This window comes from Aquarana catesbeiana, linkage group LG09 (assembly GCF_042186555.1).
Source record: "Aquarana catesbeiana isolate 2022-GZ linkage group LG09, ASM4218655v1, whole genome shotgun sequence".
Classification (NCBI taxonomy): domain Eukaryota; kingdom Metazoa; phylum Chordata; class Amphibia; order Anura; family Ranidae; genus Aquarana; species Aquarana catesbeiana.
In genome coordinates, this window is record NC_133332.1 from 297,406,644 (window position 1) to 297,434,539 (window position 27,896).

At 41.5% G+C, this 27,896-nt stretch overlaps 1 protein-coding gene across 4 annotated transcripts in view; it reads right to left on the reverse strand.

Annotated features, from left to right (window-relative positions):
• Positions 1–21,829: 21,829 nt before the first annotated feature.
• Positions 21,830–27,896, reverse strand: part of ABL1 (ABL proto-oncogene 1, non-receptor tyrosine kinase) — a 390,453-nt gene continuing 384,386 nt past the window's right edge. For all 4 annotated transcript variants that reach the window (XM_073600473.1, XM_073600472.1, XM_073600475.1 and 1 more), the window contains one exon: positions 21,830–27,521. In XM_073600473.1, the coding sequence (XP_073456574.1) occupies positions 25,879–27,521 (1,643 nt within the window). In that variant the 3' untranslated portion in view covers positions 21,830–25,878. The remainder of the gene's footprint in view (positions 27,522–27,896) is intronic.

Here is a 27,896-nt window from a genome sequence, read left to right on the forward strand (position 1 = left end):
TGTTACACTCGCTCATGAGGGTTTTTGAAATGTGTGTTTTGCTACTTTTAAAAAATGATTTTAGAATTACTACACTAAATGGATCTTTATTATTGCATTATTGCATAACACTGATATTCTGTGGATGAAGACTGCTTACTGATTATGTAATGTGCAGTGTGACCTGTATGAGAATATAGGTTCGCATTTCAGGTAAGCCGCTAAATTGCAGAGTGGTGGAACACGGAATACTGTGAAGTGATGTCACATATGCAAGAAATTGCTATTGCTCGATTATAGACACTGAACTTTGTGGGATTTTGCGTTTTGTTAAATTTTTTGTAGGTTTCATCATTATTTACAGCACTGGTGATTGGGATCACTGCCCAGTAGGGTACTTGCTTGTGTGGTTCATTACTTCATTATTATAATATGGTACTTGTTGATTTATATATATATTTATAGCACTTTGATTGAAGATTATCAATTAGCAGATTACTATATTATAAGTTTTATTTTTGGATAGAATATATTTTTTGTTAACATTTACTGCACTGATTTTTGAATACCTCATATTTTTGAATTGAGTGTTCTTGATTGGGTTTACTACTCATTTATCACTCCAAACTCAAGAGAGCTAAATACTGTAGATGTTCTCAGGGGCAAAGAAAAGTTAGTATGGACCCCTATGTAATGGACAGGTCAGCGAAACTGATGACTGTTAAGCAAAATCACAGCTTTGTATGTTTCAATCTTTTAGTATAAAGTGACACAAGGATTTCTGATTACTAGATATTGATTCCCGCCGACGTGATGTGCGTACTCGGCTTTCGGGGGTTATACCGGGATGATGCCCGCAGCTGCAGGCATCATCCCGGTACCGTTGTTTAGAGCGGGCGATCGGCTATCCGAATATAACAACCGATGCGGCTAAAAGCTGCTCGGCTGTTATACCGGAGGATCGGGAGGGGACGTTCCTCCCTCCTGCCGCCTCCCGCCGCTCTTACCGGGCCTCCCGTTCGATTGGGAGGACCGGTGACCAATCGGCTGCCTCCGGCGGCTGGGGGCAGACTGGAACGAAGCCATGAATGGCTTTGTTCCAGCCTCCTAATAGTAAACACGGAAGCGACGTCATGACGTCACTTCCAGTTTACTCGGCTGCCAATGGCGCCGGTTTAAAAAAAATACACAGTATTCAGAATCGCCGTTTTCGGCGTTCTGAATACTTTGAAGTGCAAAAGAGGGATTGGGGGTTATTTAGATCCCCGATCTCTCCATAAAGAGTACCTGTCACCACCTATTACTGTCAAGGGATGTTTACATTCCTTGTGACAGCAATAAAAGCCATCCAAAAATTTTTTTTTTTTATTAAAAAAATTTTTAAATATATGATTAAATAAAAAAAATAAGAAAAAAATTTTTTTAAAGCACCCCCGTCCCCGCAAGCTCGCGCAGCAAAGAAAACGCATACAGAAGTCGTGCCCGCATATGTAAACAGTGTTCAAATCACACGTGAGGTATCGCCGCAATCGTCAGAGCGAGAGCAATAATTCTAGCACTAGACCTCCTCTAACTCTAACCTGGTAACCGTAAAAAATTTAAAGCGTCGCCTATGGAAATTCTTAGGTACCGTAGTTTGTCGCCATTCCACGAATGCGTGCAATTATAAAGCGTGACATGTTTGGTATCTATTTACTCAGCGTAACATCATCTTTCACATTATACAAAAAAATTGGGGTAACTTTACTGTTTGGATTTTTTAAAATTCATGAAATTGTCCCTTTTCCCAAAAATTTGCGTTTAAAACACTGCTGCACAAATACCGTGTGACATAAAATTTTGCCACAATCTCCATTTTATTCACTAGATTCTCTGCTAAAAAATATATATAATGTTTGGGGGTTCTAAGTAATTTTCTAGCAAAAAATACGGATTTTAACTTGTAAACACCAAATTTCAAAAATAGGCTTAGTCATGAAAGGGTTAAACCATCAAAAGATTATTTTCCACTTATGGAAATACAAAGTTCAGTGCACTTAGGGGGCTTCACTGTAAGCTGTGTATTATGTATCAGTATTCTAGCCACAAAGATTGGCTTGCTATAGCAATGCTTATTAAAATATTATAGTGCTGAAATTACTGCTTCTCCAGCAATGTCTTAAAAGGATATCCTTTAAAGCAGGCATCCTCAACCTGTGGCCAGTGGAGCAATCTGATGTGGCCTGTTAACTCATGCCTATGGCAACCAACATTGCCTCCTTTGGGTGCACACTGATCTACTGAATGACTGTCGGTCCTCCATTATCCAGGTGGCTGTCATATGGAAGCTACTATTGCGGAAGGGTACCTGTTTTTCTTTTTCTTTTCTACTGACAGTCACCAGCGCTCAGCTCAGAGTGAGAGGGACTGAGACTGAGCAATCAGTGGTGTATGATCACTCAGTTCTCACCTTTAGAGACGGTGGGGGATCGAAGCTGCATCCACCTAGGCAAGTATGATTTAAAAAAAAAAAACAAACGGGGGGGGGCGTGGCTAGCCAGCGGAGACGATGGACGCATGTTAGACTAGCTCCGCACTATCCTGGGCTCTAACGGGGAAACACAGCGACTAAGAGCCTCGTTTCATACCACCAGATACCCGGTATACACCGGCAACACTCCCGGATGCCTTCCCGCAAACGAAAAGGCACAACAAGACCAGGGAAGATGACTGATTTCCTAATACAGCCGTGCCGTCTCCCTGGCCAAGATGGCGCCGGCAGACAGGCAGGCGATACACGCGGCCTCAGCTCCGGAGCGCAGAGATACCAGCAGGGGAGATCGGGACCCAGCCACACGCCTAACAACTCTCCTCAGGGACAAGGTCAGTACCCACCACCCCCATCTGCATCATCCAGCCCTGCTAAAAACAAGATGAAAATGTCCCTAGTCCCTGCAGAAACAGCAGATTTTAGTGGCCTTGAGTCCTCTCTTGATGATACCAGAGAACTACAGGACTATCATTGACTTCCCCACACAAAACCAGCCAGTCATGGACACTACGCTCAAGGACATGCTGGTGTCCCTGCGCTCTACACTACATGCTGACATGCTGGCATTTACACAGCAGTTTAAAACAGAAGTGGCAGCAGTAGACTCCAGAGTAACTCACATTGAATCGAAGATGGGAGAATTTACATCTACTTTCAATGATCTGGTAGACGCACATATTGACAGGGATGACGAAATCCACGCCATTAAAACAAAATTAGCAGATTTGGAAGACAGATCGAGACGTAACAACGTCAAAATTCGGGGGATACCCGAATTGATCAAACCCCCAGATCTAAAAGAATTCATCATCAACATAATGAAGGCCGCGCTTCCAGAAACGCCCCTGGAAGAACTGATCATTGATCGGATTCACCGGCTTCCAAGACCCAGAAATATCCCGGACCATCTGCCCAGAGATACAATAGTGAGAATTCACTTCTACCATATAAAAGACCAGTTCATGATGATAGTCAGAAGAAGAGAAAACCTACCACAGGAATTACAGGACCTTTCCTTCTATGCTGACTTGTCAGCATTCACTATGCAACAGCGTAGACAACTTGCAACCATAACTAAACCACTAAACAACCACCATATCCAGTACAGGTGGATATACCCAGCTAAGTTACTAATCACAAAAGAAGGCAAATCACATGTGGTAACAAATATTAAAGAAGGCATCCGCCTCCTGAGAGACTGGCAAATTATAGATCCATATAACAACGGCAGTGACAAGCCTTACTCACCCTCTTACACCCGTGCTAGTTCTGACACAGAAACAGGCTGAAGTTCACCACATTCACAACAAGGATCCCCAATGGTCCAGGAACAGCCACTTAGCTTTTATTGCTTTACCCCCCGAATTGGAAACGGAATAATATCCGCTCAGATTCCTCAAGGAATCACCCTTTTTATTTCTCCTTAGTTTGGTTACTCTTTCCTTTTTGCACCTTTTTTTTTCTTTGTTATATCATCTACAGGAGCAGAAGTAAGAACACATAGGACTTAACTACCCGGATACCAGAGTCCTTTGCCTCATCATCCCCATCACGAGGATAATCGACACCGTTAAATCAACCTATTGACTTCCTATCTCAACCACTCTAATATAAGGTACGACACACAAGTATATCAAAATGTCTTTCACAATTACATCATTAAATGTCAAGGGTCTTAATAGCCCTCATAAACGCCAAATGGCCTGGAAGGAGGCGTCAAGGCAAAAAAGTGACATAATTTGCTTTCAAGAGACACACTTTATAGCAGACAAACCCCCAGTATTTCGCAACCGCAGATTCCCTCAAGTAATTATGGCAAATGGCCCAAAGAAAAAGGGGGGAGTTGCAATTGCTATAGGAGACAACATCCCATTCTCAGAGATCGCAACTCATCTGGACACTTCAGGCAGATATATCATACTAGTATGCAAAATCTTTACAGTGAAGTACACTCTGGTTAACGTATATCTGCCAAATAACAACCAATTAAGATTCCTTAAAAAAATATGGAAAAAAGTAGAATCTATGAAACAAGGACATGTAATCTTGTGCGGGGACTTCAATGCAGTACCAAACAAAACCATTGACTGTACAAACCCTAAACAAGTAAATAACCGAAGAACTACACTGGAAAAGTTCATCAACACATCGGAGCTATTCGACGTATGGAGGTGCCAACACTCCTCAGAGAAGGACTTCACTTTCTTTTCTAGTGTACATAACACTTACTCGCGTATAGATTTATTTCTTGTAGACAAATTTTTACTGCAGAGAATTACTAAATCAGACATTGATGTTATATCCTGGTCTGATCATGCTTCAGTTTCCTTAAGCGTGGGGGGGCCGAGGGCCGAGACAGGAGCGAACAGATGGAGAAACGACATTTTCACTATGTCCAAACCAGAAAATATTAAACTAATTAGAAAGTCACTAAAATAATTTTTTGAAATCAATGCTCCGTCGGTGTCCGACCCATTCACGCTGTGGAACACTCATAAGGTGGTCATAAGAGGGTTATTAATTCAACTCAGCGCTAGGGCCAAGAGGCAAAAAGCGGAGAGGATCAACGACCTGCTAAATAAAATAAAGACCCTAGAAGCATCAAACAAACAAAAGTCTACTCAAAAAACAAAAGACCTTTTATTCTATGCCAGACAAGAACTAAGAACAACCCTGGTTTATCAGCAGGAGAACCGCCTTCGCACCTTTAAAGCACAAAACTACCGTTATAGCAACAAGGCGGGGAAACTGCTGGCAAACCAATTAAAAGAAAAAATGGCAAAACAAAGAATTCCGCACATAGAGAATCCTAAATCTAAAATAAAAGTCTCTAACCCCAAAGAGATAGCAGACGCCTTTTGCAAATACTACGAGGCATTATACAATCTTAAAGATGACCCCAATACACCCCAACCTTCAGACAACCTGATCTCAGAATTCTTAGAAGCCATAAACCTTCCAACAGTCCCACAATTAGCACTTACTAAACTTAACTTACCCTTCACTATCCATGAAATTGAAAAAACAATTAAAACAATGCCTCATGGTAAGTCACCGGGACCAGATGGTTACTCATCCGAATATTACCAATTGTTTAAAACCGAATTATCCCCTTTCTTACAGCAGGTCTTTGATACCGCAATGTCTAAAGCCTCATTCCCAAAGGAAATGCTAACGGCCACTATCATAACACTGCCAAAACCCGGTAAAGACATATCCTTCCCACAAAACTATAGACCCATTTCTTTGTTGAATGTGGATGTGAAACTATATGCTAAGATCATAGCCAATAGACTGTCATCATTACTACCTGGTCTTGTTAACCAGGACCAGGTAGGTTTTGTATCTGGCAGGCAAACAAACGATGCCACAAGAAGAATGGTAAATATAATTCACCTAGCGGAGGAGTCTCGAAGGCCTTCTCTGCTCCTTACGCTGGACGCAGAGAAGGCCTTCGATAGAGTACACTGGAGATATCTGACTAAGGTACTGGAGAAATTTGGTTTGATAGGCCCAATCCAACAAGCAATTTTAGCTCTTTACTCATCCCCGTCTGCATATGTTTTCACTGAGGGCATGTTTTCTAGGAATTTTCAAATTACAAATGGGACGAGGCAGGGGTGCCCTCTGTCACCCCTAATCTTTGCATTGATCATGGAACCGCTCGCAGAAACAATCAGAGAAAATACACTAATCCGAGGTATCCCATCTCAGGATAAGGAGCACAAAATATCATTATTCGCAGATGATGTTATATTAACTTTATCTGACCCATATGACTCATTAAATGCAGCACACGCGACATTAACACAATTCAGTAAAGTAGCATATTATAAAGTCAACGCCACCAAATCCAGTATTTTGGGAATCGCAATTGACAAAACCACTAAATCAATCATGCAAAAAGATTTCCCATACCCATGGTCCACAGATTCTATTTCATACCTGGGACTACAATTAACAACACCCGTAGCAAAATTATTCCAGCTCAACTACCAACCTCTATTGAATGAATTTAAAAAAGATAGAATTTTTGAAATCTAAGAATGTCTATCATGGAATGGCCGCCTAGCAGCATATAAGATGCTACTCTTACCAAAACTAATGTACCTCTTCAGGACCCTCCCAATACCTATCCCAACCCCCTTCTTCAAAGCAATGCAGATACAAATGACAAACTTTATCTGGGAAGGCAAAAGGGCTAGATTTCCGGCCCAAATCCAAGGGAAACATAAAGAGGTGGGAGGATTGGGAATCCCAAACCTAAAAGACTACCATGCTGCAGCCATCTTAGACCAACTGAGAAATTGGTTAAGTCAAAAAGAAGTAAAACACTGGTGCCAACTGGAACAAAACTGGATTCATCCTAGATCCCTCCAATCACTTATACTAGCACACAATACACAACCAATTACAACTCAAATTAATCATCCTACCATACAGGCCACTTTACAGGCATGGTCCCACCTAAAAAAGCTTACCAATCCCAAAGTAAACTATACTGAGGTCCCCACCCCATTAGAAGCACTTTACTGGCTAATTCCAAATATTTCTCTGACACAATGGCACAAGGCAAACATCATATTAGTGAAAGACATAACACATGCAGGCAATGTGGTTCCCTTTAATGAACTACAAGAAAGATTCCAACTACACCCCTCGGAGTTTTTGACACACCTACAGATAGCTTCATGGCTTAAGACATTGAAAATATCTGACTCTCAAATCCCAACACAAGCATGGAAATACCTCCAATCCACCAACCTTAAAGCAAAAGGTATATCCCAGATGTATTCCTTAATCAATGCAAAAAAAACATTTACGAAATTTAATGCACTGAGCAAATGGGAATCAGAATTGGGCAAAAAATTCACAGAAAAACAGTGGTCACTAGCACTCCAGTGCAATCGCAGATTCTCAAGATGCTCCAACTATGAGGAGCTGGCGGCAAAATTATTAGCTAGATGGCACTACACACCGTACATGATGGCAAAATTCTCTAGGAGAAACTCTAACCTATGCTGGAGAGGATGCGGACAGGTGGGAACACTGGTCCACATGCTTTGGTCATGCCAACATATTAGAAGCTTTTGGTCAGAAGTGTTCAAATTAATAGCGATAACCACAGGTGTATTTACCACCCCTTCGGTTGAAAAAGCAATTTTAAGTATAAACATGGTAGATTACCCAATACAGGTCAGATCAATAGCGATGCATGTCCTATTTGCCGCCAGATCCTTACTGGTGAGTAGATGGAAGTCTAACGAAATCCCAAGTGTAAGAGAATTGAAAACTAAAATCAATATGATCTCTGAATATGAAAAAATAATGGCAATCAGAGATGGCAATGGAGCAAAGTACTTCTCCAATTGGAATCTCTGGAATACATTATTCCAAAGAGGTGTTTAACCTGTCTCCTGTAGTATGACCTTTATTCAAGATAATCTCTCTTTTCTCTCCTTTAGTACCCTACTGTTACTGTAGTAATGGTGTTCAATTTAGACACCACAGTTCCTATCTTAATGTATTACATATAAAACAAAGTATAAGCTCAATTAAGTATAATAGATATGTTAAGGACAAGTTACTAATTTAGGATCTTCATTGTGGGTATGATATACTCAAGCGACTGTTAATGCAATGACAGCAATATATATATAGGAAACTCAAGTATTAACATACAAATCATAATTATTTCATTATGTTGGCTTTTATGTATCACTATTCAACTACAGTTGAGGAACTTAAATGTATCTTCTTACTCTGTAAACCTGTGAAATATTAATAAAAAATATTTTCAAAAAAAAAAAAAAAACAAAAAAAAACAAACAAAAACAAACCCATACTTCTCTTTTAAGATTTTTGCACTGCTAGGCAATGCGCTTGCCTGGTCGGTTTTATTTATTTTTTTAACCACTTAAAGACCAGCCTCGTTTTGGATTTTAGGTGTTTACATGTTTAAAACAGGTTTTTTTGCTAGAAAATTACTTAGAACCCCCAAACATTATATATTGTTTTTTTTCTAACACCCTAGAGAATAAAATGGCGGTCATTGCAATACTTTTTTTTGCACCGTATTTGCGCAGCGGTCTTATAAGCGCACTTTTTTTGGAAAAAAATCACTTTTTTTAATAAAAAAATAAGACAACAGTAAAGTTAGCCCAATTTTTTTTTATATTGTGAAAGATAATGTTATGCCAAGTAAATTGATACCCAACATGTCACGCTTCAAAATTGCGCCCGCTCGTGGAATAGCGTCAAACTTTTACCCTTAAAAATCTCCATAGGCGACGTTTAAAAAAATTCTACAGGTTGCATGTTTTGTGCTACAGAGGAGGTCTAGGGCTAGAATTATTGCTCTCGCAATACCGGTCGCGGCGATACCTCACATGTGTGGTTTGACCACCGTTTTCATATGCGGGCGCTACTCACGTATGCGTTCGCTTCTGTGCGCGAGCTCGTCGGGACAGGGCGCTTTAAATTTTTTTTTTTTTTTTTTATTATTTATTTTACTTTATTTTATTTATTTTTTCACTGTTTAAAAAAAAAAAAAAAAATTTGGATCACTTTATTCCTATTACAAGGAATGTAAACATCCCTTGTAATAGAAAAAAGCATGACAGGTCCTCTTAAATATGAGATCTGGGGTCAAAAAGTCCTCAGATCTCATATTTAGACTAAAATGCAAAAAAAAAAAAAAAAAAGTCGTTTAAAAAAAATGACACAAAAAAAATTGTGCCTTTAAGAGAAGTGGGCGGAGCCGTCGTAATGACGTCGCTCCGGCCGTCACATGGTATAGAGACGGGTGGGGGCCATCTTGGCCTCACTCGTCTCAGTACCTCGGCGGTGACAGGTCCCGATCTCCTCCGCCGCTACCGACGGCTCCGGTAAGCGGCGGAGGGTGCGGGAGAGCGGCGGGAGGGGGGGTGGCACCTCTCCCGCCGCCGATAACGGTGATCTCGCGGCGAACCCGCCGCTGAGACCACCATTATCGTGTATAGAACCGCTCACTGTAAAGATGGATATCTCGGTTGTAGCAGCAGCTGCTGCCGTTACCGAGATATCCATCTTTAAAAAAATGACGTATATATACAGTGAGCGGTCGTGAAGTGGTTAATTGTTCACAGTCCTTGTTTTGGCAATTCATGGGATGGCTGTAAAAATCCTGATAAACTGAAGGCTGCAAAACTGGTTTGGAGGATTTTTGGCTGGTCACATCAGAGAGCGAAAGTAGGATTTATGGTAATCTGGTTAATAAAAAAAATTGATTTTGTTCACACCTGGCGCTGGCTTCGGGAATGATCTGATCGCAATCTGCACGTCCTCGGCAAAAGAAGATACAATTATCCGTATGGAGTGGAGGATAGGCCCTGCAAACTTCAGCACTATGTGGGGGACAGCAGGATGCATCGGAGAGTGGTGGGAGTGACAAAGAAAAAGCCCACACAGCCACCCTAGCAGTCTCGAACGGCTCGCCAGTCCCCTCTCCAGCAGCAGACCCCTCCAGCCAAGATGGCCCTGGTCCAGAAGACAGCTACACGATGCAGCCCGCCATCCACACAGTAGCCCTCACCCCCACAGCTGACAGCTTCCCAGGAGGATACAATGGGAGACCCTCTCTTCTCACAGTCGGGGGAGGACTTGCAGCAAACATTATCACCAGGTGAGCCACAGCAGTTCTCACAATACCCAGCTTCACCTTAGAGAGATATGGATAGTGCAGCCTCCTCCATGGATAGGACCATGGCTGAACTAGCAGAATAGGCTATAAGTCAGAGCAATTCCACGGTGCACCCACTCCTACTGCAGCCCACACCATACCCAGGGTATGCAGTGCTCCTAGCTAGATTTTCTGCCTTGCTGTAGCAGGAACTTATCAAAGCCTCCTGTGCCATCATAACTACTGACATAAAAATTGACTTCCAGACTATAGATGAAAGGCTGGACTCTATAGCATCAAAAGTAGACAGAACTGTGAAATGAGTGAACCAGAACTCTAATCTGATCACCACCTTACAAGAGCAACTGGACCAAGCCCAGGTCAGAGGACCTGGAGAACAGATCACAACACTACAACTTTAGGGTCAGAGGCCTCCCTGAGACAGTCACGGACCTGGAACCTGCTTTACATAGTTTGAGGCAGGACCTGGTCCCTAACATCGCCACGCACCAGCTAGAATTGGGGCGATTTTATCAGGCCCAACTTCCCCCAGATCCGACGGCCTTCCCCATGATAAAATTGTCAAACCTAATTTTTTCAGGGTTAAAAGAGAAAATCATGACCCTGGCCAGAACCAAACCAGATACCTCACTGCTTGGGGAGCCAAACCAAATCTTTGCGGATATTTCGCAACTGACTATCCAAAAGTGATGATCGTTGAAACGATTATTGGCGAACCGCTAGATCAAGTATCGCTGGTTGTTTTTCTTTAAGCTATCCCTCACATACAAGGGAAAGTCTTACTCATTTACCAGCTTTTAAGATGGAGAAGAGGTATTGCTCGGCCTGGGACTGATCTTCAGAAGTTCCCCACTCAGAGCTTCAACTACATCACCCAGACCCGCTTCTCCGCTATGGTCACAACCGAAAAGATTGGCACCCATTGTCCACTTGAACTTGGGGGGACAAAATGCTGAAGCTCCTCCCTTGTCTGGCTGTACCTGATAATGGGGGGGGACACTTACAGTCATTGAGAACATTGCCTTGCAACCATAGTGGTTGCAACTTCTCACTTGCTGGACTTGTACTCTGTGCACCTATCCATAATCTACAGTGCAGGGTCATGCAGTCCCTCAGATGCAACCTACATCCTCTCTCTTCCCTGGCCTCCCCCTCATCATTTTGCAAACCTCCTCCCCACCCCCTTGCCCACACTCCTTTTAAAGTCTCCCTACTTCTCCCCTCTCCCTGTATTCTGGCCTGCCTGGGGTCTTGAACAAAACCTGAGTCCTCCAGTTTCGTAGTTTATAGTTTTTATAGTTTACTCCATTGGGTGTCAACACCTATAGTATGTGAATCTTATTATTATGTATATGTTCTTGTGTTAACATAGGCTGTTAGAACCTATGTGAGATATCCTCAATCTACAAGGAGTAGGATTGAGGGGTGGCTTTGTTCCCTCACCTCCGCCTCACCCTTTTTGAACCGGTTTGAAGATTGATGTGCTCAGGGGGACTGAATACAAATGCACGCTACACTTTTCAGATAATTATTTGTAAAAAAAAAAAAAATGGAAAGCCATTTATCATTTTCCTTCCACTTCAGAATTATGTGCCACTTTCTGTTGGTCTATCACATAAAATCCCAATAAAACACATTTACCTTTTTGGTTGTAACATGACAAAATTGGAAAAATTTCAAGGGGTATGTACACTTTTTAAAGGTACTGTATACATGTAATACCCAAAGCGGGCAAGGATCAGGGGGACTGCAAGAATTACCGCCCGATATACCTCAAAATAATGACCAAAATACTGGCGAATAGGCTGAATACATTTCTCTCTAAATACATCCATACAGATCAAGTGGGGTTTGTCCCACATAGACAGGTGCCCGATCAAACTAGGCAATTGGTGGACATCATCTTGGCTCTTAAGTCTAACTTGGTTGGGAGGGGACAGAGGAAGGGCATGCTACTATCACTTGATTTTCAGAAGGCCTGTGATTCCCTGTCCTGGAAATAAAGAAAATAACCATGCTGCTGGACAGATTACTGGGAGGGGCTGGGTTAGACCCGGCTGTCATGATGCACGTTGGCACCAATGACAAAGTCGAAGGAAGATGTAATGTCCTTAAAAACAACTTTAGGGACTTAGGAGTTTGAGAAAAAGGACCTCCAAGGTAGTATTCTCAGAAATACTACTTGTACCTCGAGCCACATCAGAAAGGCAGAGGGAGATTAGGGAAGTAAACAAGTGGCTGAGGAGCTGGTGTATTAAGGAGGGGTTTGGGTCCCTGGAGAACTGGGCTGACTTCTCAGTCGGTCACCAGTTCTGTAGGAGGAACGGACTGCACCTAAATGAGGAGGGTACAGATCTGCTGAGAGTTAAGATGGCCAAAAAGTTAAAGGGGCTTTTAAACTAGGCGATGGGGGAGGGGGGGGTCCAGAGGTAGAGATAGTCAGTGCAGAAAATTATTCCAGAGGGTAGTATTGGGGGCATTAGTGGTAGGTTGACTAAAGCACATAAACCCAAGGTTAGTATAGTAACAAGTCCTAGCTGCAATCTCGGAAACACCCAATAAGAAGACAGTGTGCGACTGGTCTAAACTTCGTGGCATGTTCACCAATGACAGGAGCCTGGCGGACAAGATGGGAGAACTAGGAAGCGCGTATTCGTCTGGCTCGCCAGTTTCTAATTGTCTTGCAAGACAATTTCATAATTTCATGGGTCAGATGGTAGCCATACCAACTAGAAACAAAGCGTTATTAGACCTACTGATTACTAACAATACAGACTTGATCATGGATGTGGAAAAAAGGGGCAATATAGCAAACAGTGATCACAGGTCACATTAGCTTCAGTATAAATCACACAAATAGGAAACATAAGGGGAATACAAAGACGCTGAATTTCAAAAGAGCCAACTTCCCTAAACCATAAACCTTGCTAGAAGATATAAATTGGGATAAAATCTTAGGAACAAAGAACACGGAGGACAGATGGGTTTGCTTTAGGAGCATATTAAATAAGGGCATGAGCCAGTGCATCCCATTTGGAAATAAATTTAAAAGAGCGAACAAAAGTCCTGGATGGCTTAAGGGCCAAAATACATCCCTGGGAATTACAGACCAGTCAGTCTAACATCAATACTATGCAATCTCTTGGAGGGGATAAGGGACTATATACAAGATTTTAGTAATGAAAACAATATCATTAGCAGTAATCAGCATGGATTCATGAAGAATCATGAAGAATCATTCTTGCCAAACCAAACTGTTAACCTTCTATGAGGTGAGCTGCCAGCTAGATAAATTAAGGCCATAGATGTGGTGTATCTGGATTTTGTAAAAGCATTTGACACAGTTCCCCATAAACGTTTACTTGTGCACTTGTGTTTACATGTACAAAGTAGGGTCAGTTGGCATGGATCATAGGGTTAGTACATGGATTAAAAACTGGCTACAAGGGCAAGTTCAGAGGGTGGTGATAAATGGGGAGTATTCAGAATGGTCAGGTGTGGAAAATGGGGTCCCCCAGGGTTCTGTGCTGGGACCAATCATATTTAATTTGTTCATAAATGACCAGGAGGATGGGGTAAACAGTTCAATCTCTGTATTTGCAGATGATATAAGCTAAGCAGGGCAATAAGTTCTCCGCAAAAAAGGAAAAGAAAGGCGCCTCTAAGTGCAGTATGCAAAATTTAATAAAGTGCACAAAGGGTTAAAAGCACTTACAAGATTGTTGAGTTTTAAAAGACATGATAAAATCAGGAGTCCTGATCTGTGGCATGTGTCCATCCTCAGCATGGTGGTAGAGAGCAGTGTAGAGCCGTCCAGCAGCTGTAAAGCGTTCTCATGCATGTTGGAAAGAGAAGGCAGCAGGGAAGCCTGTATTCACTGCGGGACACACAAGGTTGATAGTGTCAGTGTAGAGAAGGGGGCGGTAGCATGTTTCGGAGCATGCACGGCTCCTTCGTCAGACCTACGCCCATACTCCTCAAGCTGGCTTATGAATGGTGAGGGGGAGGAGCATGAATGGTGAATAAGTTCTCCGCAGGATGTGGAAACCTTGCAAGAAGATCTGAACAAATTAATGGGGTGGGCAACTACATGGCAAATGAGGTTTAAAGTGGAAAAATGTAAAACAATGCATTTGGGTGGCAAAAATATGAATGCAATCTACTCACTGGGGGGAGAACCTCTGGGGGAATCAAGGATGGAAAAGGGCTTGGGGGTCCTAGTAGATGATAGACTCAGCAATGGCATGCAATGCCAAGCTGCTGCTAACAAAGCAAACAGAATATTGGCATGCATGAAAAAGGGTATTATCTCAAGAGATAAAGCGATAATTCTCCCACTCTACAAGACTCTGGTCCAGCCTTAGCTGGAATATGCTGTCCGGTTCTGGGCACTAGTTCTCAAGAAGGATGTACTGGAAATGGAGCGAGTACAGAAAAGGACAACAAAGCTAATAAAGAGACTGGAGAATATTATTTATGAAGAAAGGTTGCGAGCACTGAACTTATTCTCTCTGGAGAAGAAAGGTTTGAGAGGGGATATGATTTCAATTTACAAATACCATACTGGTGAACCCATCATAGGGATAAAACTTTTCAGCGGAAGGGAGTTTAATAAGACACGTGGCCACTCATCAAAAATAAAAGAAAAGAAGTTTAACCTTAAACTGCATAGAGGGTTCTTTACTGTAAGAGGATGGGGAATTCACTTCTACGGGCGGTTATTTCAGCGGGTAGCTCTCAATTTAACTTTAGATGACTGTACAGTTTGCTCCCTTGAACAAAACTTCCCATTTAAATGGCACTCTTGTATTTGGGTATTACCTTATCCTTGTATATAAGAAATTGCAGGACAATCTTACCAGATGGACAACTAGCCCTCTCTTATGGTTCAGCAGGCTGTACTCTGTAAAAATGAATATTTTGCCTAGAATTTTATACTAGTTCAGCACCCTACCAACAACAATATCACTGACTTACTCCACTTTCAGCAGAAGGTTTTGAAGTTCACATGCTTTTCACCCCTAAGTTGAAGGGAGGCCTAGGAGTCCCAGACCAAATTTTTTTATGCCGCACAACTCCAGCTTCCACTCCCAACAGGCTAACCCCTTGTGGATGCGGTTGGAATCTTCACACCTTCCATCCACTCCAATTAGCCACTTGATTTGGCTGAACACCAGAGATATAGACCTGGTATATTGTGCCTGACCCTGTTGATTTCCCTTGGGCTGTGGGACAGATAGTATGGGGGCATATTGTATGCTGCTTTTAAATGTAATCTAGTTGTCATAATATCCCCTATATGTTTTTCAGTAGAAGTTCGATAAATTCTGTCTATAGGGTTAAAAAACCCAGGCCAATTAATTTTAGCTACAAAGGGGCTCTCTGAATAACAGGTGGTGGAGCTGAGGAAGGAGCCACACCCTCCGAAACATGTTTTCCTGACAACTACAGTGTCATCTGTCAGTTGGCTCCATCAGAGTTCTCCCTGGGACAAGTGTTGTAGCCGCCCCACAGCCCTCTGCTGACCGGCCATCTCTTCAGTCAGTGAGTGGCTCACTCGCGGCTTGTTGCTAGCTGCTTGATGAGTCTGCATCTGTGGAGCCAGCCCATCCATCGGTCTTCTCATCCATTCTGAAGCACGGATGTGTCCCTTCTTAAGGCTCTCTATTGGAGGAACTGTTTGACAATGTTTATTCACCTTCACTTGTGAGTGTATATATTTTATCCTTTTATATCCAATAAAAAACATAATTGCACCATCAGCCTGTGTGCTCGTATTCCCTTTTGTTTTCACAGCTAACAATTCCCATTGATCACTGAGCTGCAAAGAGTATGGTGCTGACCAGATTGCTTCAAACTAAGCATTCTCATTAAAGGATTCTGTGGTCAGTGTGTTATCACTTTGGACTGGACAATTTTAGCTCAAATACTATTTTTGGTTCATTTTCTATATTCACCGGGATTAGCAGGCCTAGTTCGAGAAAACATGGGATCCATGGATAAAATACCTTGTGAGATCCTCTTGATCTGGATAGAGGAATCTGTTTGTACCACACACAGCGGGTGCAAGTCTCGTACTTCGTTATTTTCACCTTTTCTTCTGTTTTGTTCTTTCTTCCTCTCCACTAGATTATTCCTCTTCTCTATCCTTTTTACTTTCTACCCTTTCTTTTTAGATGCTGGTATAACTAAGCCATGGTTGGTCTGGTGTGACTTAACCAGATAATTTTATGAAGGGTTTGAATTAGTCCACAGAGTCAAATAGGTTGCTGTTAACTACCTGTTAATACATACACAGACATGGTCTTGTCCTTATTTGAACTTCCCTCAGAATTTTTTATTTTCTTTGGAGAATATGTCTAAGTTATCCATACCCTGTTTAGGACTTGGGTAACTTTTAGCTCGGCTACCTGACCACATAATACAGTGAGGGAAAGAAGTATTTGATCCCCTGCTGATTTTGTACATTTGCTCACTGACAAAGAAATGATCAGTTTATAATTTTAACGGTAGGTTTTTTTTAACAGTGAGAGACACAACAAAAATATCTGGCGACGGGAGATGATGTCCCCCCCCCTCCCGCCACCCACCGGTGCTTCTCCAGGCTCTCCCGTGCAATCGGGGACCCAAAGAACGAATTGGTCAGCACCGGAAGAGAGGCATAGAGATTTCCGATGGACAGATGGTCCCCGGCAATCTTTATGATCCTTGGAGGCCCGGGCACGACGTTATGACATCACTTCCAGGCCGCACAAGTAAACAAAGCCGAGATTTCAACTATAAAAGCATCAGATGGTCAATTTTTTGATCTGATGCGTTCCAGCCTGGAGGAGAGATGTGGGTTCTTATAGACCCTACATCTATCTATAAAGAGGACCTGTCATTCCTGCAAAAAAAAAAAAAAAGATTTCATTAAATTAAACTGCCCCTGTCCCCCCGAGCTTGCACGCAGAAGCAAACACATACGTAAGTCACACCCGCATATTTAAACCACGTCCAAACCACATATGAGGTATCACCACAAACATTAGAGCGAGAGCAATAATTCTAGCACTATACCTCCTCTGTAGCTGTAAACAGGTAACCTGTAATTTTAAAGCGTGACATGTAAGGTTACTTGGCATAACATCATCTGTCACATTATACAAAAAAAAGGGCTAACTTTACTGTTTTTTTTTTTTTTTTTTTATTCATGAAAATTTTTTTTCCAAAAAAAATTGCGTTTGAAAAATGACTGCGCAAATACCGTGCGACGTAAAAAGTTCCAAAGACCGCCATTTTATTCCCTAGGACGTCTGCTAAAAAAAAAAATATATATAATGTTTGGGGGTTCTGAGTAATTTTCTAGCAAAAAAATTGTAGAAGTGTCGAATTTGCGTGGTATGGAAGTGGTTAATGAGTGAAATAAGTATTTGATCCCCTATCAATCAGCAAGATTTCTGGCTCCTAGATGTCTTCTATACAAGTAATAAGCTGAGATAAGGCGCACTCTCAAAGGGAGTGCTCCTAATCTCAGCTTGTTACCTGTATAAAAGATACCTGTCTACAGAAGAAAACCAATCAGATTCCAATCTCTCCACCATGGCCAAGGCGAAAGAGGTGTCCAAGGATGTCAGGTACAAGATTGTAGACCTACACAAGGGTGGAATGGGCTACAAGACCATTGCCAAGTAACTTCGTAAGAGGGTGACAACAGTAGGTGCGATTATTCGCAAATGGAAGAAACGCAAAATAACGGTCAATCTACCTCGGCCTAGGGCTACATGCAAGATCTCACCTTATGGAGTTTCAATGAACATGAGAACGGTGAGGAATCAGCCCAGAACTACATGGGAGAACCTTGTCAGTGATCTCAAGGCAGCTGGGACCATAGTCGCCAGGAAAACATTTGGTAACACTACGCCGTAAAGGACTGAAATCCTGCAGCGCCCACAAAGGTCCCCCTGCTCAAGAAACAAAAATGTACAGGCCCGTCTGAAGTTTGTTAAAGAACATCTGAATGATTCAGAGGAGAACTGGGTAAAACCATTGTGGTCAGATGAGACCAAAATCAAGCTCTTTGGCATCAACGCAACTCGCCATTTTTGGAGGAGGAATGCTGCCTTTGACCCCAAGAACACCATCCCCACTGTCAAACATGGAGGTGGAAACATTATGCTCTGGGGGTGTTTTTCTGCTATGGGGACAGGACAACTTCACTGCATCAGGGCCATGTACCGTCAAATATTGGGCGAGAACCTCCTTCCCTCAGCCAGGGCATTGAAAATGGGCCAATGGATGGGTATTCCAGCATGACAATGACCCAAAGCACACAGTCAAGGCAACAAAGGTGTGGCTCAAGAAAATGCCCTTTAAGGTCCTGGAGTGGCCCATAGAAAATATGTGGAGGAAGCTGAAGGTTCGAGTTACCAAATGTCAGCCTCAAAACCTTAATGATTTGGAGAGGATCTACAAAGAGGAGTGGGACAAAATCCCTCCTGAGATGTGTGCAAACCTGGTGGCCAACTACAAGAAACGTCTGACCTCTGATTGTCAACAAGGGTTTTGCCACCAAGTACTAAGTTATGTTTTGCGAAGAGGTCAAATACTTATTTCACTCATTTAAATGCAAATCAATTTATAACTTTCTTGAAGTGCGTTTTTCTGGATTGTTTTGTTGTTATTCTGTCTCTCACTGTTAAAATAAACCTACCATTAAAATTATAGACTGATCATTTTTGTCAGTGGTCAAACATACAAAATCAGCAGGGGATCAAATACTTTTTTCCCTTACTGTAGGAGACTTACAGGTTATATGCTACTGACTGACGTAGTACTTTCTTTTGTAACCAGAAAATCGTTGTCCCGTTTTGTACTTTCGTGTCTTTTTTTTTTAAAACTTCAATAAAAATAATGGAAAGAAAAATGTGAATTTTGTGATTGTGATTAAACAAGTGGGTAAACATCCAACGGGGATTTGTCCCATGGAAAATTATGATCCTGATTGTTGTTTAAAATCTTCATTATGCTATTCAACATGTAAAAAAATGTAAAATTTTAAACCATTTCATTGTGACCCGTGACTGGTTACCAAGTCACCTAATTGGCCCTTGCTCTTCAAAAGGTTGGTGTTTACAAGTTAAAAACATTTTTTTTTGCTAGAAACTTACTTTAGAAACCCCAAACATTATATTTTTTTTTTTTAACACCCTAGAGAATTAAATGTCGGTTGCAATATTTTCTGTCACACCGTATTTGTGCAGCGGTCTTACAAGCGCACTTATTTTTTTTAGAAATAATAGATTTTTTTGAATGAAAAAATTAGACAACAGTAAAGTTAGCCCAATTTTTTATATTGTGAAAGATAATGTTACGCCGAATAAATTGATACAAAAAAATGTCACGCTTCAAAATAGCGCCCGCTCATGGAATAGCGAGAAACTTTTACCCTTAAAAATCTTCATAGGCGTCTTTTAAAAAATTCTACAGGTTGCATGTTTTGCGTTACAGAAGAGATCTAGGGCTAGAATTATTGCTCTCGCTCTACCAATCACGGCGAAACCTTACATGTGTGGTTTGAACACCATTTTCATATGCAGGCGCTACTCATGTATGCGTTTGCTTCTGTACACAAGCTCGGCGGGACAGGGCTCGTTTAAATTTTTTTTTTCTTCTCATTTATTTTACCTTTTATTTTTACACTATTCTTTTTAAAAAATGGTATCACTTTTATTCCTATTACAAGGAATGTAAACATCCCTTGTAATAGAAAAAATACATGACAGAACCTCTTAAATATGAGATCTGGGCCATCTTCCCCTCAATCATCTCCATACCTAACAGGAGAAAGAACCCGATCGCCTCTGCCGATGGCTCCGGTAAGTGGCGGTGGGCCATGTGAGCGTGGCGGGTGGGGGGCCTCTCCCATCGCCTGTATAAGTGATCTCACAGTGAATCCGCCGCAGAGAGCACTTTTATCGGAAAGCAGACCGCCCGCTGAAGAAGGATGCCGGGGTTATAGCAGCTAGTTGCTGCCATAACAACGATATTCCTCTTCAAAGTAGCGACGTAAAACGACGGCGGGCGGTCCGTAAGTTTTTTTACCTATTGGTAAGCCTATAAAAAAGCTTACCAATAGGTAGTGTAAATATCTCCTAAATGTGCACTGTTTAGGAGATATTTACTGTATATACAGCCAGTGACATCACTGGCACATGCACTCTGAAAGAACGGCCACCCGTGCCGTAAATGGCGGCTCCCGCGTGCATGCGTGGGAGTGATGTCATCGCAGCTCCGGCCAGTCACAGAGCAGGATGAGATGAGAGCACCTGCAGCTCTGACATCTTGGTGCTGGAAGGGCTTTCTCTTAATGGAAGTTTAACATAATGTGCTAGTATGAGATGCATTGTACCTTGCCGGTACAAAAAGAACACCCCGGTTTACAAACGCTTTAAAGTAAACCGAAGGCTTATAGCATAGTTACCTGGGCTTTAGCTTGCCCTTGTAACCAATGCTAACCTACATTTGTCAATGACTCTTTAGAGCATCGGCTTAGAAATAAGAGTTTGAGATAGCTACCAAGTTTGCTCAAGTCACTGGAATTCAACACAGATGTGCCTATTTTTTCGCAGAACTTCCAGAGGCTATCCCCCCCCCCCCAGATCAGACACTGGCCCACATCCTATTTAGTGCAGCACATTGGGCAATAGCAATGGAAGCAATTCGACTTATGGAGCGAGTCCACCATACCATTATGGACACCATGCCAGTATTTGAAATAAATAGGGCCTCTTGGTCATCATATGGCCTTTGAGGCTTTGGTCCGATTATATGTACATACACAGATTATTTTACAGCTTGAGTGTCTTTGTTCCCCTCCCTATTTTATATTTGTTATAACTTTTATTTTTTTTTAATTCTGCATATGTTAGTACAGGTTACCAGATATGACTGCCAGAGGACGTGGACAGCCTTTTAAATGCTGTATGTAACCATCTGCCACATGCTTTGTGGCCAAAATGTTTTATGAATCTAATTTACAAGAATGTTCTGTTAGAATATAAGATGGTATCCAATATGATTTATATGGCTATGTGTTGTATCTTGTTGCATGTCTTTCTTTACTAAAAACAAAAATAGTTTTTAGACAAATAAATAAGAGTCTGAGAAGAGACAATGTCACCATACCAGTGTCTGCAGAGTCCACAATAGTTTATTAAATCCTAAAAAGAATTAGACAGTAAACAAGTTTCAGGGGTTGTACAAAACCCCCTTTATCAGGATTGAAGATTAATTCTGTAAAAGATGGCAGACACAAAGAAAAAAAAAAGGGGGGGGTTCCAGGGTGAGATTTGCTTCATCTTGTAAAGCAGGTTTCAGCAGCTGGTTGGGCCATGGGTTGTGCAACACCTGTCTGCCTCTAAGAACCATCAGGCATAGTTTCTTTGCATGGGCAGGTTCGTAGCTCCTTTCTATGAACAAGGGTCACTGGAAGTTTTGCTTAGGCTTCCAATATAAAGTATGTGACATTGGCTGTAACCACACATTTATTACTGCAGTGCTAAACAGAGTGAAGTTCAAAAATCACATACCACACACTGTAGTTTCGTGCATCAGAAGTAACCAAGGACCTGAAAATGAAAGCAAAAGACACAAGACACTTTTGTATGTAAATGGCTTGTATTTGCAAAGTTGTAGAACTGCCACAAGGATGGCATTACAGAAACATACAGGAAAAAAGTTATGTACAGAAGTGACATCATAGACACGCTAGTGACACGTGTAAGCTGAGGAGTATACATCCCGTAGGTGTATATGCATATATATATATATAAAGCCGTACCTTGTTGCCCTTTCTTGCTCAAGGACAGGACACCCACTTCACATATTAGGTTCAGTGCTGCGTTCATCCAACCACATCACTACTGACAAGGGTGTATTGTAGGGTTAAACGTCTGTGCCTTTCCATCCAGATAGTGTTTGGAGAGAAATGACTGTCTTGTCTAATTACAATCATGCCTTAAGGTCCAAGTTGCTCAGGATGACACTTGTGCACAGTGCTGAGATCCATGAATCAACTAATTATTTCTCAGCAGTCTATAAAACTGCAACTGGAGCATAATAGGGTGGTTTTACGTAACAAGGGATAAAAAAAAATAATATATTGTTGTGTAAACTATCTTTATAAAGATGAACCATCTTATTGAGTCTGTTGAATAAGCTCCAAAATCACATGGAAAAACATACAGGCTACTTAGCATTAATAGAGCATTGGAGCATGTAAACCTTTTAAAGTAGTGTCAGGTAGTGTATAAACTTCTCTTCAGGGTCTTCAATGCTTGCCTGGACTCTACCAGGGAGATTACCCCCAACTATGGCAAAGCTGTGCCAACTTGAGTTTTGCTACTGTTGTTACTTGCTAAACCAAGATGTCCACATATTTTGGTGATAGTGGTGCTTTGTTTTGAACTAAACATTGTGAATTATACAAAGTTTAAATGGTAATCACTATAGTAGTGCCATCAGTAAACGGAAAGATCTTACTACTGAGGACCCAGATAGCAGTGAGGCAAGGGGATCAAATCTATCCCACTCCAACTCAATCCTCTGACATGGCACAACATAGACAATCAAATTAGACAAAAAAAAAAAGTATGCATGACTTAATAATTATGTTCTCCTTGTATTTTTTTATATGGTTTAGATTTAGAATGAGGATATGGTATAAATAAAGTAACAGTGTCAACATTTTCAGATGGGTCTTCTGCTGAAATAAATAGAAAAGCTGTGAGCAAGCATGCAAGTTCACAGACAATATCGGTAGATTTTGAAGTAGTTGTTGTACAGTGATGTGAATAATTGAGTTTTATAGGCAAGTATACCTTCGAAGGGAATATTATTGCCCATTGGGAGGGTGACCTTGAAGGAGGGCACTGATCGCATAGTGAGCTATTGTCAGCCAACAATTACGACAAAATTCTGATGGCGCCTAACTAACCATGTGTTTGTTATCTCTTGATAATTTTTACGTAAAAAAATGTAAAACTAACAAAAATAAATGCAGGAGTTGTATGGAATCATTACTTTTCCTCATGAAATAAACATTTAAAGTGATATCACCAGCCAACACTATTCTACTGTATCAATAAAATAGAATGCCTAGCTGGAGTTGTATGTTAATTATTGAAAGATCCTATTTCGCACCATATGGGAAAGGAGAAAAAAAAATCTGAGCTATAGTCTGTGTGAATGGACTATTACACAACACTGCAAAAATCAAATGTAAAAACATGCAAGGTGTAAATTCAACGGATAAATACAATCAAACTTTTAGTAAGCTGGAAAAAACAGATTGCGCAACATAGCATGGCAATAAAAATATTGCATATGCTTTTATGATTTCAAAGTATTGAAGATTTGATGAAGTGGAAGGTGCCCAGTGAAAAGGATTAGCCACATTTAACTAAACAGTCCGTTGATTGATGGGGCCCCCACTTTTGACTACAAAGTGGGGCAAGGTGGTCTGGATTATTACATGAACTGGAAAACCCTCTGGGATCTTGGACATACAAGTTGTTACAATGATACCAATCAGCTGTATTTTTTCTCCTATTTACATTACTCAAATACCTCACAGTAAATTGTTAACATAATGCTAATGAAAATTAAGGGGGGGAAGGTTGGCTACCCTTTGGGCTGAAAACATTTATGAAAACCTTAGTGGCAGAAAGGTGCCAACACAGTACCTAGATCTCAGCACTGGTGGTCTGGAAATATAGAAGAAGATGTCCTGTCCCCAAAGAGAATCACATACAAAAATTTCAACCTGTACTGGGGATAAAAATGGATGTTCAGAAAAGGAATGATAAGGCGAAACTGCTAAAAGTTTCAGCCTGTGCAGCCCTTGGCTCCTTGTAAAATGACAAATGAGAAGGACAATGTTGGAAGACAATCGCTTATTTAATTACATCACTGAACCCCTCAATTATAATCACTTAACAATGGCTAACTCAACAACACTAAGTGACCAGAAAGGACAAAAAACAACCTCCAGTACTGTAGGTGATGGGCAAAGATGTCCTGTCCTTGGGCCTGAGCTGCCCAAGCCAAGCACCTGACGGCCAACTCCAAAACCCCACTATATTTGAGGCACTTTTTCCGTATCAGTGCCAGACATTGCTTGAAATGAGGAAAGCATCTGTGTGTGCACATTTAACTTTATATTTATATATATAAAATTGTAAATCCTTGTAAAGGAGAAAAAAAATATATAAAACCGCGAGCTGTAATTTTATACAGAAAAATTCAAAATGACTGTAAACGTCTAAAAGGAAAAGGGGGGAGAGAGATACAAAGATTGCATTATCATAAAACAATATAATACAAAAAAAGGTAAAACATTAAGTGGGAGGCACCAAATTATTTTTTCCTTTCTTCTTTTAAGAAATACAGGTGCAACTAGAATGTGAGGCATAAAAGGCTTCAAGTGGACTTTTCACCAATGAACACTGCACATGCACATACTGTATATTGGGAGTGGCGTCAATACTGAGCCTAACACGATAATTGGGTATTAGTGACATCACAGAGGCTTAAGGCACTTTGCATCATTAGTTTCTAGGCACCTGAATAAGGATCAACCCACAAACTGGCCAGCTCCATCACTCTGTTGATGAGTTCCCATGAAATGTCACATCCCCAGCTATTATTTGTGCTCTTGGCTCCTATCACCAATGTATATCCATTCTCAAATGTTCAAGCTATGGATTTTCCTAAAAATTTAATTTGACAAAGTTAGACAAATCCGTGCTCACATTATAGCAGTATACTATAAATATAGGCAGCCCCCACAATGCCATTTCAACTTTTTTTTTGGTTTTAAAAATATAAAGAAAATAGGAATTGCACTTAAAGTAAAACAAAAACAAAAAAAAAAACAGTCTTCATCAATAAACACACAGAGGTGGCTTTAAAATACAATCACTGCTATGATTCTGTGCCACCAATTTGATGTGCATGTGCTGCATGTGGTAGGACCACTTGCATTAGCGAACACTTTTGAATATTGCTTAAAGAGGAGCTGAAAAACAGCTACTCAAATAGAACTGTGCTGGAGATTACTACTGAACTGAAACATGGAATGCTACAACGTCCTCCTTTATGTGCTTAATAAATTTTAGGCCAAATTTTTGGAAAGTTTTTTTGGGATCTGTGCACTTTTTCAGAATGTGTGCACAGAGCAGGCCAAAATAACCATTCCCCCTTGTCTTCTGTTGTTCTATATCAGATAAGGCAGTGGCAATCAGGAAGTAGCAGTGTTAGACAATGGCATTGGTTCTGCTTTACAATACTGCCTGCATATAAGTCCCACACAGGTTCCAGTATTGTGAACAAATTAAGGGCTTTAACAAAAAAAGAAACCTGTAGACCTCTAAGGTCCGTGTCAGAGAGAACTGCAGTCTCTTGCGTAGGATACAAAAAAAAGGGTGTGCTCATATGAGGAAAGGTGTGCATCTGTATTGCCAAATGGCACGATGGGCCTCAACACCCCCAATCCAAAGTTCAGAAGCATAGTACTTCTTTCAGGCATCAATATTTAAGCAACCATGACAACTTTGTTTGGCCCCAAGGGACGAGAAAGGGTTGAGGCATAATTGTGCCCTGATGTCCTCCATTCTCAGCTTGGATTTAAAACCCTGAATTTCAAATGCTACCTCTGGACCACATCACTGATCTCTTTTACAGAGGCAAGCAGCTTGCTAAAGTCCTGAGGTGTGGCAGGTCCTCCTCCAGTGGAGGCAGCAGCGGGGCAGATTTGAAGATCTCGGAGACTGTTCTCCAGCTTGCTCATTGCTTCTCTGAAAGCAAACTTGTTCCTCATTTGTTGAATAGAGTCCACGTAACTGGTACAAAAAGCATGCAGGTTTTTGGCAGCCTCGAGCACAGTACTGTGGCTAGCCATTTGTTCAGAGTTACGGTTGATGGCAGCTCGGAGACAACCCGTGCTCTCCAATAAAGTCTCCTTTGTGACTGTTCCACTCAGCAGTTTCTCTGGAGGTTGGCGGGTTTTCCGTAATGAAACCCTTGTGGAAAGGAGGGGGATAAAAGCAGTAGAAGATGAGGAAGATGATGCTGGTTGCTGTGTTTGATCTACTGCTCCTCCAATGCCTGCCTGAGATCCAGCTCGTTTCTCTGAAGGTTGGGGCTTGGTGTTGGATATTAATACTGTCTTCTTGGCACTGTCAGTCACAGCAGGGCTTAGCTTTGGGTGATCCTCGCTCTGGTTTGCTAGTTTGTGCTTTGCTTCACTTGTGCTAGAATCATGGCTTGGGTTCTGCGAGGAAAGCTTGGTAGATTTACCCAAATTAGTACAGCTAGTGGAAGACAATGAAGAGCCTGGGCTGGAAAGTGGTAGAGGCGGGCTAGGTTTGACCTTTAATAGTTTCATTTTGTCCTTGTTGGGTGTTTCAGTTTGCTTTAGTCTCCGGAGACGAAGATCTGCTTCAGCTCTACCTTGACCTGTTGGTTGTCTGGCCAAGGAAACTAGGTCTGTGCCAGTTTTGAGGTTTCCTGTCTCCTCTTTTTGTAAAGCAGAAGATGAAGGGCCACCAGGTTTTCTACGTGGCAATCTTGGTGTTAGACTGGGTGGACTAGATTCTGGACTTGGTTCGGGGTCTTTAAACACTTCATCCATAGTCTCCTCACCTTTTTTGGGCAAACGAGGAGGTGGTGTGACAGCCCCACGGGGACACGAAAAGTCTGGTTTACCTTCATTGCCTCGCTTTCGAGGCAGAGCAGGTTTTTCTGTTTTTTGGCTACTCCCAGAACTAGACACATCCAACATACACCTGGTTGAAGACATTTCCCTAGGGAGGGTGACTGACCTCCACTCCATGTCTTTTGATCCAGGAGGCATACTTGAAGCAGAAGAGGATCTTTGAAATCGTTTTCCTGTGTTTATGTTGCCATCTTCTTCTCCTGGTGGTGGTTGCCGCCCTACAACCGTCCCAGACTTTTTCCACTGTGAGGACATAAAACTGCTGCTTCCTTGCACAGATCCATTAGTCATTGCCATCCCATTACTTGGGAATTTAAGCGCATCAAGGTCGCCCCCAAAACTAGCATCTCTGTTTTCTCCCTCTAAGCACCTTTGCTCCATTTCACGAAAGGAGCTACTACGCTTGGGTGGAGTAGGAGCTGTCTTCTTCTTCCGTTTAATTAGAGTGCTGAAGAGATTGGCTCTTTTCTGACTGGGAAACAAACGGTCATCTTCTGTAGCTCCACCATCTGTAGCTCCACCTCTTTCCTTGCGAGGCAGAAGAGGAGAAACAGCTGGCTCAATGTCCAAAACATCTGAAAAAGACAAATACAAATATTAGAGGATCAGAAAGCAATATGATAGAAACATTCCAATTACAAGATTTGCCCACCAGGCTTAAATTCAAAAATTCAAACATGATAAGCCTATCAGCATACAACAGAATGATTCCAATTACAAAAAAGATCTGCCCTTAACAAATCAATTTAAAAAAAAAAAAAAAAAAAAAAAGAAGATTCACCCATTTGTACACCACATCATTGAGATTTCAACTCTAAACAGATTTTGCCTATCATTTTTAAAAATCTAGCAGGATTTGCCCACAGCCGCTACATCACACATAAAGCAAATTCTCTTAAAAGGGTATCGGGATGCTGAAAAAAAAGGACAAAAAAACATCCAGCAAATAT